We start from the raw sequence: 15,126 nt of genomic DNA, 5'->3' as shown, positions 1-15,126 counted from the left end.
CTTGCACACCCCCCTCTCTTCCATCAGAGGCCCAAGAGAAACTTTCCATTTCCAATGGGGATTCACCTGACAATCCTCCAACCTGGTTGTGGCCTCCTGTACATCAGTGAGACCAAGCGTAGATTCACTGTTAGATTTGCAGAGCACTTGCTGTCTGTACGTTATAATCAACAATACCTTCTAGTTGCCAATCATTTTATCTCCCCCTCCCACTCTCTGGGTGACATGTCCATCCTGGGCCACCTCCATGTCGCAATGACACCACCTGCAAACTGTAGGAGCAGCACATTATATTCCACCCCGGGAACCTACAGCCTGATGCATAAACGTAAAATTCACCAGTTTGAAAATCTCCCCACCCCTGGCCTCATCCCATGTTTAACCCCCCTCCTCATCCCTGCCTCATTGACCTGACATTACCTGTCCATCTCCTTCCCCACTACCCACCTCATCCTTCACACTGCTTAATTCCCACCACCCCGAGCTATCGCCATCCCTCCTACTTTCCCCCAGTCCTACCCTTCTTCCCTCTATTTATTTCCAAGTTCCCTTCCCCCTCCCCAGTCTAGGTTCAAAATGTTGACTTTCCTGCTCCTTTGCTGCCTGACCTGCTGTGTTCCTTCAGCTCCACAATGTGTCCAGCCCAGGTCAACACTAGCACCTCCACATAATGATTGACAGACTTGAAAAGTAAAGGGATTATACTGGGAGGTGGTGTGAATGTGACACATGCGCTCCAGTTGGATGCAGTTTGTTGGAGTGTGTGAAGCAGTTTGAAACAATTAACAGTGATAATGGGAACTGCAGACGCTGGAGAATCCAAGATAATAAAATGTGAGGCTGGATGAACACAGCAGGCTCAGGAGCACAAAAGCTGACGTTACAGGCCTGGACCCTTCATAGAGGGAGATGGGGTGAGGGTTCTGGAATAAATAGGGAGAGAGGGGGAGGCGGACCGAAGATGGAGAGAAAAGAAGATTGGTGGAGAGGAGAGCATAGGTGGGGAGGTAGGGAGGGGATAGGTCAGTTCAAGGAAGATGGACAGGTCAAGGAGGTGGGATGAGGTTAGTAGGTAGGAGATGGAGGTGTGGCTTGGGGTGGGAGGAAGGGATGGGTGAGAGGAAGAACAGGTTAGGGAGGCAGAGAGGGGCTGGACTGGTTTTGGGATGCAGTGGGTGGAGGGGAAGAGCTGGGCTGGTTGTGTGGTGCACTGGGGGGAGGGGACGAACTGGGCTGGTTTTGGGATGCAGTGGGGGAAGGGGAGATTTTGAAGCTGGTGAAGTCCACATTGATACCATTGGGCTGCAGGGTTCCCAAGCGGAATATGAGTTGCTGTTCCTGCAACCTTCGGGTGGCATCATTGTGGCACTGCAGGAGGCCCATGATGGACATGTCATCTAAAGAATGGGATGGGGAGTGGAAACGGTTTGCGACTGGGAGGTGCAGTTGTTTATTGCGAACCGAGCGGAGGTGTTCTGCAAAGCGGTCCCCAAGCCTCTGCTTGGTTTCCCCAATGTAGAGGAAGCCACACCGGGTACAATGGATGCAGTATACCACATTGGCAGATGTGCAGGTGAACCTCTGCTTAATATGGAAAGTCATCTTGGGGCCTAGGATAGGGGTGAGGAAGGAGGTGTGGGGGCAAGTGTAGCACTTCCTGTGGTTTCAGGGGAAGGTGCCGGGTGTGGTGGGGTTGGAGGGCAGTGTGGAGCGAACAAGGGAGTCACGGAGAGAGTGGTCTCTCCGGAAAGCAGACAAGGGTGGGGATGGAAAAATGTCTTGGGTGGTGGAGTCGGATTGTAGATGGCGGAAGTGTCGGAGGATGATGCGTTGTATCCGAAGGTTGGTGGGGTAGTGTGTGAGAACGAGGGGGATCCTCTTTGGGTGGTTGTGGCGAGAGCAGCGTGTGAGGGATGTGTTACGGGAAATGCGGGAGACGTGGTCAAGGGCGTTCTCGACCACTGTGGGGGGAAAGTTGCGGTCTTTGAAGTACTTGGACATCTGGGATGTGCGGGAGTGGAATGCCTCATCGTGGGAACAGATGCGGTGGAGGCGGAGGAATTGGGAATAGGGGATGGAATTTTTGCAGGAGGGTGGGTGGGAGGAGGTGTATTCTATGTAGCTGTGGGAGTCGGTGGGCTTGAAATGGACATCAGTTACAAGCTGGTTGCCTGAGATGGAGACTGAGAGGTCCAGGAAGGTGAGGGATGTGCTGGAGATGGCCCAGGTGAACTGAAGGTTGGGGTGGAAGGTGTTGAAGTGGATGAACTGTTCGAGCTCCTCTGGGGAGCAAGAGGCGGCGCCGATACAGTCATCAATGTAGCAAGAGGTGGCGCCAAAACAATTAACAGGCTTCTTAAGTGCAAATTGTTGCATTTACACTGTCCAAATATTAGGATTAACATTCCCAAACAAGCCTCCGGCTTAACTTGCCAATAGTCTCGGCTCTTTACCCTTTTGATTCTGATTGTGCGAAGTCGCTGTCAACCCAGCCATTATCTATTCAGTTGTCTTGATTTTTTTTTTAAGGAGGTCCTGCTCACTCTCTGGCCTTTACAACAACTGTCGGAGCGCTAACTCCAAATACTGTTTTGAACTCTGTCTCACTCTTCTGTCATCCCATCATAGAATCAGAGATATACAGCATGGAAACAGTCCATGCTAACCAGAGATCCTAAACAAATCTAGTCACGTTTCCAATCGTTTGGACCATATCCCTCTAAACCCTTGCTGTTCATATACCCATACAGATGTCTTTTAAACATTGTAATTGCACCAGCTTCCACCACTTCCTCGGGCAGTACATTCCATGTGAGCACCATCAACTGCATGAAAAAGTTGTCCCTTAGATCCCTTTAAAATCTTTCTGGGGAAAGGACCTTGGCTATTAACCCTATCCATGCCCCTCCATGATTTTACAAACCTCTGTAAGGTCACCCCCTCAGCCTCTGACGCTCCAGTGAAAATAGCCCCAACCTATTCAGCCTCTCCCTATAGCTCAAACCCACCAACCCTGACATCATCCTTTATAAATCTTTTTCTGTACCCTTTACTCTCCCCTCCCCCCCCCCTTCCCATCTGTCCCTTGAAACTTTCTCCTGCCGTTCTTTTATTGATGTATTTGGTTTCACCTCACAGCTATCCCTGTTTCTCCCCCCCCCCCCCCTTACAACCCTCATCTCTTCAAAATATTATGCTTTGTTAAATAAATGTCTCAACCAGTTTCTCCTGATTTAGTTTTACTGTGTTGTAGTAAGCCAGGAGCTTGAGCTGAAGTAGCAGTCCAGATAGAACATAGAACATTACCGCACAGTACAGGCCCTTCAGCCCTCGATGTTGCGCTGACTTGTGAAACCAATCTGAAGCCCATCTAACCTACTCTATTACATTATCATCCATATGTTTATCCAATGACCATTTAAATTCCCTTAAAGTTGGCGAGTCCACTACTGTTGCAGGCCCCTCACTTTTAAGCTATGTCCCCTCGTGCTAATCATCACCATCCAAGGAAAAAGGCTCTAGATCAGTATTTGCTCTATCTTATTAACCAACCTGATTGTTTGTCTGTCAGTGGGATTGTGGGTGCTTTTAATGAAAGTCCTCACCTTTTAATCTACAACAGCTCCTTTCTGCTGGAAAGTTTAAGAATAATCAGCTTGTTAAAGCTTTGTAAGTGAATTGAGTTGAGTTGCACCAGTTTGTCTTGGCTTCTGTTCCCATACAAGTGGCAACAGCTCCACCCATCCCCATCCATTCTGTCCCAAAGTCTGAACATGTTGGAGAAACTCAGCAGGCCTGGTAGGATCTATTGAGAGAAAAAGTGTTAACACTTCAAATGTAGTGACCCTTTGTCAGAATTTTCTGATGAAATATCACTGGACTCGCAATATTTAATTGTTTTCTTCCCTCTACAGATGCTTTCAGATCTACTGGGTTCCTCCCAACAATTTCTGTTTTGGTTTCAGATTTCCAGCATCTGCATTCTTTTATTTTTATTACCCATCCGTTCTGTTGTAGTTTCTGAATTACATCACTCTTCTGTGTATAACTTTAAGTGTTTATTTATGGGTCTAAAATAGACATTGTGATTTGATGTGGTGGAAAGCTTCTGACTGTGCATAGTCTGCCATTGAACACCTAGCTGTTTCTAATTGTTATTCTTCAGGGCACACTCTGACCACGCTTTAAATAAATAAATTCTGCAAAATGCCATGTTAGTGCCCATAGTGATGCAGAGCTCATACCTTTTTTATTTGGAGGCTGATAAGAGACCTGATAAAAGTGTTTAAAACATGAAATTCTCTCCAATGGCTCAAGAGGCAATAATTAACCAAAGAGTACAGATTGAAAATGGTCAAGGCTGGAGGTGTTTAAGTGTGTTGGATAAATACTTGCAGAAAATAAGGGGTTATGGGGGGAAACAAGGGGGGGGTGGTTCTTGGCGCTAACTAGATTATTCCTCAAAAGCTGCCAAATGGACCCTGTGTTAGTGCTGTAATATGATGCCTTTGTTTGATCAATACTGATCATTTTACCAATGTATCCAGGTATGTGTTGGTGTCACATTTTGTCTGAATTCCTGCTGTGAAGTACCTTGCAATGTTTTACTTGGTTAAAGGTGCTATATAAACAGTTGTTGTCAGCTTTGAAGATATTTGAGAAAAGTCCTTTGTGGCTAGGCTTATCTTTGTTTTAAATTCTGTACAATTCAATATGCAGTTATTTCATACAGAAACAGCCCATACGAAAAGAGTTCAGGGAGATTAACACGTTAACATGGCCACTAGCAACTGGTGCCTCAGAGCCTTCAAGTGAAGCTGTGTACTGGTGTGGACATCTGGTATTGAGAATAGAGATCTTGGGCTGTCACAAAGCCCCTGCGTTATGAGCCAATGTCTATGAGCAGGAGATTGGTACAAACCTAACCCGGTCTCTTGGGATATTGATGCAGTCCCTACAAATTGCTGCGAACCACCCCAATCACACTGACACTGAAGCAAAAAAAATGCACATGTAATAAATCATCCTGACTTGCACTGCAAGCAGTTGTATTTTGATGGCCACAGAAAAGCCTTTTGTTTCTGTTCTTCTTGATTTGTGTATCTTTGTCTTTCTCTGGAGCTAGCCAATTGGATTCAAAATTGCCTCAAAGGCAGGGGACAGAAGGTGGTGGTGGGTTGCGTTTTGGATTGAAGGCAGACAACACCAAAATTTGTGATGTAGTGGACAGTGGAGGTTATCTCAAAGTATAACAGGCCCATGATCAGATCGGCCCATGGGCCAAGATGTGGCAGGTGGAGTTTAATGCTAGGCCCTGGAGTGTTGTTGGACAGAGATCTGGAGGTGCAGTTACATACTTTCCTTTGAAAGTGGAGTCGCAGGTAGTCAGGGTGGTGAAGCAGGCATTTGGCATGCTTGCCTTTAATGGTCAGTGCATTGAGAACAGGAGTTGGGATTTCATGTTGCAGCTGTACAGAACATTGGTCAGGCTGCTTTTAGAGTACTGTGTTCACTTCTGGCCGCTCTGCGTAGGAAAGATGTTGTTAAACTTGAAAATGTTCAGGAAAGATCTAGAAGGATATTGCTGGAACTAGAGAGTTTTGAGCTACAGGGTGGGGCTGTTTTCCGTGGTACATGATGCTGATGGGTAACCTTGTAGAGGTTTCTCAAATTGAGGGGTGTGGCTAGCCTGAGTAAATAAGGCCTTTTCCCCAGAATAGGGGAGTCCAAAACTGGAGGACGTAGGTTTAAGATGAGAGGGAAGGATTTGAAAGGGACCTGAAGTGCAACTTTTTAATGCAGAGCATGGTGCATGTATGGAACGAGTTGCTTGAGGAGTTATTGGAGGTGGGTATAATTACGGCATTTAGAAAGTATCTGGTTGGGAACGTGAGTAGGAAGGGTTTAACTGGATGTGGGCCAAATGTTGATAAAGAGGACCAGATCAATTTCTGATGTCTGGCAAGGAGCGTGTGTGCGTGCTTGTGTGTTTAATACAGATGGTTTGTATGTGTGTTTATAATTATACGAAATATAAATCTAGAAATAAATTAGGGTTGTCAAGCAATTAAAATAATCATTATTAATTCCAGGATTAAAAATATTAATCTTTGATTTTAATTGCACATTAAATAGAATTACTGTGTCTATTTCAAGTTGGTTTTAATACTGATGTGATTATCCAAACAAAAGCACTGAAGCCTAGACACCTCTGTCAATTATCTGCTCACCTGTTGTTAAACAAACTATTTCTAAACCATTATCCTTCTTACATCAGCTATTAATATTTTATGAACATAAAGAAGAAAATGTCAATACTTGGTTCCCTCTGTGTATAACTTTTAAAATTGAATGTTTGGCTTTAGCCATAGCTCATGTGCAGCGCACACTCCTGAAAACCTTATGCATTCTTCCACTGATCCAAACACACCCCTACCCCCCTCCCCACCTGAGTCTACACAGCTCCTGGTGCAGTACTTGAAGGAAGGCTGCACTGTCAAAGGTGCAGTTATTTGGATGAAATATTAAACTTAGGCCCTGAGCACGTTCAGATCCCATTGTTGATATTTTATAGAAACCTGGATGTATTTGTACAAGGGGTACAAAAAGTCAGCATGCAGGTACAGAAAGAAATCTTTAACTTCAGTGGACTGTGGATATCAAATGCAGTCATAAAATAAAATAAATTTAAAACCGATATGGGCAAATTTTTGAGGTATCTGGGAATTGAGTATATAAGAGGTCAGAGATGTTAATCTGAAGACAAAATCATTGGTGAAATAGGTTCTATGATCTATTTCTGTTCTCATTCCTATCCTTTGCATTCTAATATTCTTCTTCAAAGAACAATAACATTCTCCCTGGTATGCTGGCTAGTATTCATCTCCCAAACATTATCACTAAAGGAAATTGTCACAGAAGTAAAGGAGCAGGAGTAGGCCATTAAGCCCATCAAATCCATGCTGCCATTCAGTATGATCATGGTTGATCATCTATCCTGATGCCATACTCCCACTCTCTCCCTATAACTCTTAATTCAATTTCATAGATATCTACTTCTTAACTATACCCAGTCATTTGGTGTCCACAGCCTTCTGTAGTAGAGGCTTCCACAACTTCACCAACCTCCAAGTGAAGAAATTTCTTCTCATCTCATTCTGAAATGGTATACCATGTGTCCTGAGACTGATTTCATGTTATGGATCCCATAGCCAAACATCATCTCTGTGTCCAGTTCTGTCAGAATTTTGTTCCAATGAGATCCTTTCTCATTCTCCCAAACTCCAGGGAGTACAGGCCTGGTCAACCCAATCTTTACTCATACAACAAACTTGCTTTCCTTGGAGTGATTCTTTGGATGTTTTGCTGCAATCCCTCAATGGCAAGTGTATCTTTTCATGGGTAAGGAGACTATAAAAGTGAGCATGACATTCCGGTATGATCTCACCAAGGCATTGTACAGCTTCAGTAAGACTTCCTAGCTCCAGTACTTAAACTTCTTGCAATTATGGGAATTAAATAGCAACGTATCATTTGCTTTCCTAACTGTTTACTTTCAATAACAAATGAACAAAAATACCCAAGTCCATTTATGTGCCAGCATTTCCCAATCTAGCACCATTTAAATGATTCTCTGCCATTCTATTTTTCCTTCTGAAACGGACAACTTCACATTTGTCCTTCATGTACTACATTTACTGTGTATCTGTCTGCACCCTCAACCTGCCTAAATTGCTCTAAAGCCTCTTTACGTTCTCATCCCTACATAATGTTGGAATTATTACATTGTCATCCAAATCACTGATTATATATAGTAAATCGTTGGGGCTCAAGAACTGATCCTGGCAATATACCACTTGCCACCACCTCCCACTCTGAAAATGATCCATTTATTCCCAATCTCCAATTTCTATCTGCTAAAAAATTGACAGTTCATGTTGGTATATTGCCAGCAATCCCATCTGTTTTGATTTTGTACAAAAATTTCTTGCATGGGACTTTATCAGAAAGCCTCTGAAAATCCAAATTCATCACATCAACTGGTTCTTCATCATCTATTCTGCTGGTTATGTCCTCAAACAAAAACTCCAGTAGATTTGTCAAACACTATTTCCCTTTCTTTAACCCATGTTGACTTTATGTAGTCTCCAAGGTAAATTTTAAATGTCATTATCTCATCCTAATAGACACCAAAATTTTGCCTTCTTCTGAGGTTAGGCTAGCCAAAATGCAATTCCTGGTTTTCGTCCTTTTTTTAAAGAAAGCATGGGTATTTTATATACCACCTCTCAATCTGCTGTGACTGCTTCAGAATTTTGAAAGATGGCAACCAACAGCTGTATCATTTCAGTGACCATCTCTTTAGTACCCTGGAATGTGGATCATCAGGGCCAGGGAGTTATCAACTTTCAGTCCTGTTAATTTCTCCAGCATTATTTTTTCTACTATTACAAAATCCCTTCAACTCCCCCTTTCCCAATACCCCCTTCCTCACCTAGCACTTCTGGGAAGTTTTTGTTATCTTTTGTGAAGACAGTACAACATGGTTTAATTTCTTTGCCATTTCCTCATTCTACGTTAGTATTGTTTCTGTTTCAAACTAAAGGATTTACATTTGTCTTCACTAAGCTCTTTCTTTTTGCATACCTCTAGAAATTTTATAGTCTGCTTTTACATTCTTTGCAAGTTTTGATGCCGGGCTCAGTTTATATCTTTTAATCAACCACTGCTCCTCTCTTGCTGAATTCTAACCTGCTTCCAGTCAGCAGGCTGGCTACTTTTTCTACAAATTTATTGTCGATGGATCCAATCCCAATTCTTTTGTTGACCATAGTTTTGTCAACTTCTCTATTTTTCTCCTAAAAAAAGTTTAACTGCAACATATACATTTGTTTCTTAGAGAGACGACTCGGTTAATAAACAAGATATCGTTGAACCCATTGTTTCAACTCTAGATACAGATTGGATTACTCCACTTTGTACCCCAATGAAAAATTCTATCATGTTATCACTTTGTGCTAAAGGAACTGTCTCAATAAGATTTAATTTTAAAAAAATGTATCGTCTACCCCTGACTTGGCTGCTCAATAAATTGGTATAAAAATCATGCTTCAGAAATAAACCTGCCACAGTATTATTGCTAATGTGATTCACCCAGTTTATATGTAGGTTAGAATTGCTGATGATTACTGTAGCACCCTTATTGTGTGAATCTCTAACTTCCGGTTTAATTCCACCTCTACCTCACTGCTGCCAGTATGGTTTGGAGGTCTGTAAGTAACTCCCACAAATATTTTCACCCTTGTTGCTGCTCAGGTTCAGGCTGATTCCAAATGTATATTTCCTGCACAATGATCCTTTCTCACTATTGCACTGATTTTATCTTAAACTCTCAATGCCATCCCACATTCTTTTAAATTGTGACTGTTCTTCCTAAAGATTGAACACCTTAAATTTTTCAGTTCCCAAACTTAGTCATCCCATAGCCTTGTCTCCAAACCCACAACTCTTGTACAGCTATTGGTGCCTTTAATTCATCTATCATTTGCAAATTCTCCGTGCATTCTGATACAGTGTCTATAGACGTTATTTGACATTTTTACACATTTTATTTGTACTTGAGTACTATTTGCTGCTCCCCTTGTTTTCAGTGTCTTCCACTTTTGCTTTCCACTTTCCTATTTTTCATGTCCATCTTTTCCTCACACTCTTGTCTTCCTGCTGAAGCCCCCACCCAAACGTTCAGATTTGAACTCTCAAACTTCCCTGTCAAGGTACCGGCCCCGATCCTGCTGGGGTACAGCTTGTATGGGTCACACCTTGCCCAGAATTGGCCCCAATGCCTCGAGTCTAAATCCATCCCTGCAGCCACACATTTTGTTCAGTATATTCTTCTATTCTTTTATGAGCATGTGACTTGGGAAGTAATCCTGAGATTATGACCTTTTTTGTTTTTTGAGGTTGTTGATTTCTGAGCTCCTTTTATAGTTCTTATAATACATCTGAACAAGTTGATGGAAACATGACTGGGACAGATGGAACTTGAACTAGGGCCTCTGAACTCCGAGAAAGCGACACTACCACTGTGCTACCTGTGCCCTCTCCTAACGCTCTGTGCTACTTGTCAGTTTTTTTTCCATCTTACTTGCACGAGCATAAGCCGTGACATATTCAAGTTCTCCCACCCACTTCAGAATGTTCTACATCAGCTCAGTGACATCCTTGACCTTGGCACCAGGGGGCAATATTACCATCTCAGTTTTCCTTACTACGGAATACCCTTTCGCTGTTGTGTTCTCATGCCTTGCTTCCCCCACACATACACTGTACCAGACAACATCCTACTGCCGTGGATTTGGCTGTTGCTGCACTTCCCAAGGAATCCATCTTCTCCCAGCAATATCCAAAGTAGAAAATCCATTAGGGAGAAATGGCACCAGGGGACTCCAACACTACCTGAGGGTGTGTCTACTGTCTAACGATCACCATTCCCTTTCCACCTGTCACTCTTTATCTGTGATGTGACCACCATGTGGTACGTGCTGTTGACAACGCTCTCAGCCTTATGTTTACGCCATAGTGACTCCAGTTGCTGATCCAGATCTGAAATGGATGCTGGATGCATTTCTTGCACGTGTGGTTACCCTGGACCCTGCTTTTCCCACATTGCACAGGAAGTGCATTTCCACATGTCAAAGATGGCTTACCCTTAAGTTACTCTTTTTACATTTGTTTCATATTGTCTAAATAATATTAAGTATATGCCAGGGCCTTTATCTTGTTCATTTTGCTTTATATTGTTTTAATCTAAATAATCAAATAAACTAATAACCATTGTTTCCTTTGAAGACTGGACAGTAGAAATAATCGCCTGGTCTTGCTTACTGAGGCCACCACTTGCTTGGCATTGTCTCCCAGTTCCACGTAATGAGCTTATGTTGTCACTGCAGCAGCTGTCTGTTTATGTTTTACGTGTAATGTTTGCTGTGCTTAAATTTAGTTTCCATGTTTCCTGCAGTGAAGCCTGTCAACCTTTAAGGCAAACGCTCTGTTTCTACTGGTTTAGGTATTTACTTCTGTAAGGAACAATGTATATTTCTGATTTAATTTTTTTTGTTCAAGGGGAATTGTGATTTTAGTTTCATTTTTGGAGTTGTTTTTAAGTATGGCTATTTGCATACATGCATTTTTAATGAAGTTCTATAACCTCGAAAAGAAAAGATGAGGGGTGGTATTTAGTGCACTAAAGTAACGTAGAAAAAAATGTGCTGTTGTCCAGCCACTAATGTCTAAAAACCCTTCTTTTAAAAAGCATGTGGATCCAATGGAGATGTTAAGACTAAGATTACTTGATTTTTGCTGGGAAAAGAGTATGAACCAGATTATTGAAAGTTAATGATCTTGAAGAATGACAAGGCAGATTCAAGGAGCTAAATAACCTACTCGTGTTGCTAATAAATCACAACTAAACATTCTTCAGATTGAGAATTTTATAATTCTGGTTTATGCAATGTTGGTCACCTGGTCAGATCACTATGTGCCATGATCCCTTCATGTACTGACGCATTCCTCTATACCCACACTGAATGGTCTCGGTCATTCTTATTGGTCTTTGGATGCCTTCCTTTAAAAAGTCTTGAACCATGTACAGTCACAGTGAAAGAACATGGCAAATATGGGCTGGGGTAGGCCTTTCTCATCCTTTTCAGCCTGTTTTGCTTGAGAATGTCATAGTTTATCTTCCACGACAGCCCCACAGACTTGCGTTACCTCCATAGTCCTTCATTTCCTTAGTATCCATAATCTATCCCCCTCATTCTTGAACACGCTCAATGACTGAGAATCCACAGGGTGGAGAGATTCCAAAGATTCTCAATCCCCTTGGATAGGTAGTGACTTGGCGGCATTGTCGCTGGGCTATAAGAGCAGAGACTCTGGTTCAAATACTGCTATGGCATAATTTGAATTCAATAAAACAAAATCTAGAATTAAGAGTCTGATGACCACGAAACCAGAGTCGATCATTGGAAAAATCATTGGTTCACTGATGTCCTTGAGGGAAGGAAACTGCCATCCTTAGCTGGCCTGATCTACATGTTGACTCCAGACCCATAACAACGTGGTTGACTCTTAACTGCTGTCTAGGGAAATTGAGGATGGATGATAAATGCAGACGTGGTCAATGACATGCACATCTTGTAACTGAAGAAAAAGATTTCTCCTCATCTCAGTCCGGTTCACATCTGAGACAAACTTACTGCCACCTCTCAGGGTTCCCTCCCAAGTCATTGACACTGGGTCAAGATGCTTGAACTCTTTCCAAAGAGCAATATGGGTAGTTCAAGAAGGTGACTCACCATGACCATTTCAAAGTGGTATTAGGGATGGGTATAAATGCTACTGTTGCTTGCGATACACACATTCTGAGATTTTTTTCAAAAGTCCTGTACTTCCTCTTCCATGGTTAGTGTCTAAATCCACTAGCTATGAGCTGTGTTTTGCCTTATGGTTTAAAAGGGTAAATAGTGAATCATTATTCAAATTTGAAAGATTTTTTTCTGTTTTGCTTTGCACCTGTAGGTTCCAAAGCTGCTGTGGAATACTCCAATGGAATCTTTGATATTGCCTCACCTATCCCACCAACCTATCTGAGATCACTGCAGATTTTGCAGCTTGTGGAAGATTTGAGGATCGGCCTGGAGATGTTGGGAAGTGACCGTGAGAGGGAAGAAATACGAAATCAGATCCCTGCTGCTACTGTGCAGACAGTTGCCAGCTGGCTGGATAATTTCTCTGTGAGTATAAAAAGAATAGTCTGACACAGAGTGTATGTAGCTTAAAGATGATATCACAGGGAGGATGGTCACCTTTGTCTTTTGGATCTGCCTTGGTCCAGGAGGCCATGCTTTGTCTCTTCGATTTTTTTTATAAGTTCGTGGATTCTTGCTTCACTCAACAGATGTGAGTTATAATCTAGGCTAACTTTTGCTGTGCTTCACCAAGGGAGTGCTGCACTACTGGGTGTGCCAATTTCAGATGGCATGTTGGGCATTGTTTTCAGCATCTCTTGTTTTTATTTCCATTCAGCAGGTCGGCCAGTGTTTGCGGTGAAACAAGCAGAGTTAATGAACTGTATTTCCCCACCCTCCATGGGCATGACAGGTTTTAGGGTTGGGAAAAGGAACGCCTGATAAATGCATGCCTTCCTTTTACTCTATTTCCCTCACTGACTTCAGAACCGAGCAGCTCCTCTGAGACCATCTGGCTCATTTTTCTGATTGGCTGAGTATCTCCCGCATTTTCTACCTTATTCGCTAAAACTTCAGATCATTTATCTGTTTGATGATTATGGAATGCTCCTGTGTGAAAGTTAGTATTTACATTTCCCTATATTACAACAATTCAGTAACAAGATATTTTTCTGAAGTGTTCAGACCCAAAACATCAGCTTTCCTGCTTCTCTGATGTTGGCTGGCCTGCTGTGTTTATCCAGCTCTACACCTTGTTATCGCAGATTCTCCAGCATCGGCAGTTTCTGCTCTGTGGCCATGAATCACAGCGGGACTCTAGGAAGCTTAAATTTCACTTGCTTTTGATGCACTGGCTAAAGTTTAAATCAGAATGTTCATTACCTTTTATTATTGACAATTTGCTTCTTGATTGGATAGAATAATGAAACCGTGTATGTCCCCCTAAGTCTCCATGCTATGAAGAAAAGAAGAAAGAAAGATGCACTTATATAGATGTTTTTCACAGCTTCAGTGTTCTAAACTAATTTACATCCATTTAAGTATCTTTTTGAAGTGTTGTCGCTGTTAATGATGGTGTGTCATAGTGTGACAGTCAATAATCATTTAAGAGTGTTCTCTCAAATTAGTGATAACCAGAATTTAATGGTGTTGCTTTACAGATTAAATGTTCATCATTCATTTTCTCTTCAAAATTGTCACCATGGTAATTTTAGATCTACCTGCAAGAGTGCACAGGCCTTGCTTTAACATCTTGACCAAAAGACACAACCACAGCACTCCCTCTGTGTTTGTGCATTCTCCAAAGTACAAGAGTCCCTTCTGGAAATGTGGAATGGTAATTCACTCGAAGGTTATTGTTCTGCTTCGCAATTTGAGTTCATGAACCAAAACTCTGACCTATTGCATAAGACCATCAGCAATGGAAAAGTTATCACATGATAAGCTATTCCTTACAAGCTAAAAAGGAAACATTCTGGAGGGTCTTTGTAGGACACAGACAAATTCTGCATGTGCCTACCAGAATATGTGTGGCTCTTCAGTGGTTGTTCTTAGTCTAGCTCATGTTTACTTAGAATTTTGTCAGATGGTCAGGATTGATTGGCATTTAATCCACGATATGATCTTAATCAATTACTGAGTAATACGTAGTAAATATATTTACTTTTCATCAAAATTGAGCCTAATGCTGCCAAAGAGTTTGTATAGGCATCTTTCCCCACTTGGCATCAGTGGCTTCGATTGACGGCTGCAGAAAGAATTGGAAGCAGTGAATGTAAGTGAGGCATTGTAGATGCTACAGTTCCTGGTGTTTATACTGATCATTCCTGATCAAATATTTCATGCGTATAGTCAGTAGAAGTGAATTGTTACAATGGGAATAGGATAAACATTGAAGAGCGCAAACAACTAGTGATCCATGAGGTGCTATGGGCCATTAGAAACAGCAGCAGAATTTTATTTGGTAAGTCTATAATTTCATGGCCTGGCGTATCCCTGTTCCACTATACCATCACCAACAAGCTAACGAATCAACTTTAGTTTATTGAAGAGCGCAAGAGTGTTCACCAGGTGCAACAGGTAGTCACTCCCAAAAGTAACATCTCAGCCCAGTGAAGTTACTACACAGGACTATAGGCATGTGTGCGCCAAGTGACAAATTACAAGCTGAGCAATTCCGCAACAAACAGATCAAGTGAAAGCTCTGAAGTCCTGCCACATGCAGTCTTAACTGTGCATCACTACTTAAACAACTAACCGGCTGAGGAGGCTGCACAAGTATTCCCCTCAGGGAGCCCAGCACACCCGTGAAAAAGACTAGCATTTCATAACTACCTTCAACCAGCTTTGTTGAGTGAATGATGCATCTCAGTTTGAA

The 15,126-nt window shown here is 42.3% G+C and overlaps 1 protein-coding gene across 9 annotated transcripts in view; it reads left to right on the top strand.

The window, feature by feature from the left end:
* ppfibp2b (PPFIA binding protein 2b) overlaps nt 1–15,126 on the top strand; it is a 247,441-nt gene that overhangs the window by 96,342 nt on the left and 135,973 nt on the right. For all 9 annotated transcript variants that reach the window (XM_059652093.1, XM_059652097.1, XM_059652096.1 and 6 more), the window contains exon 3: nt 12,580–12,794. In XM_059652093.1, the coding sequence (XP_059508076.1) occupies nt 12,580–12,794 (215 nt within the window). The remainder of the gene's footprint in view (nt 1–12,579; nt 12,795–15,126) is intronic.

This window comes from Stegostoma tigrinum, chromosome 17 (genome assembly GCF_030684315.1).
Source record: "Stegostoma tigrinum isolate sSteTig4 chromosome 17, sSteTig4.hap1, whole genome shotgun sequence".
NCBI classification, from domain to species: Eukaryota; Metazoa; Chordata; class Chondrichthyes; order Orectolobiformes; family Stegostomatidae; genus Stegostoma; species Stegostoma tigrinum.
The sequence above is the reverse complement of the archived record's forward strand: the minus strand, read 5'-3'. Positions and strand labels throughout refer to the sequence as shown.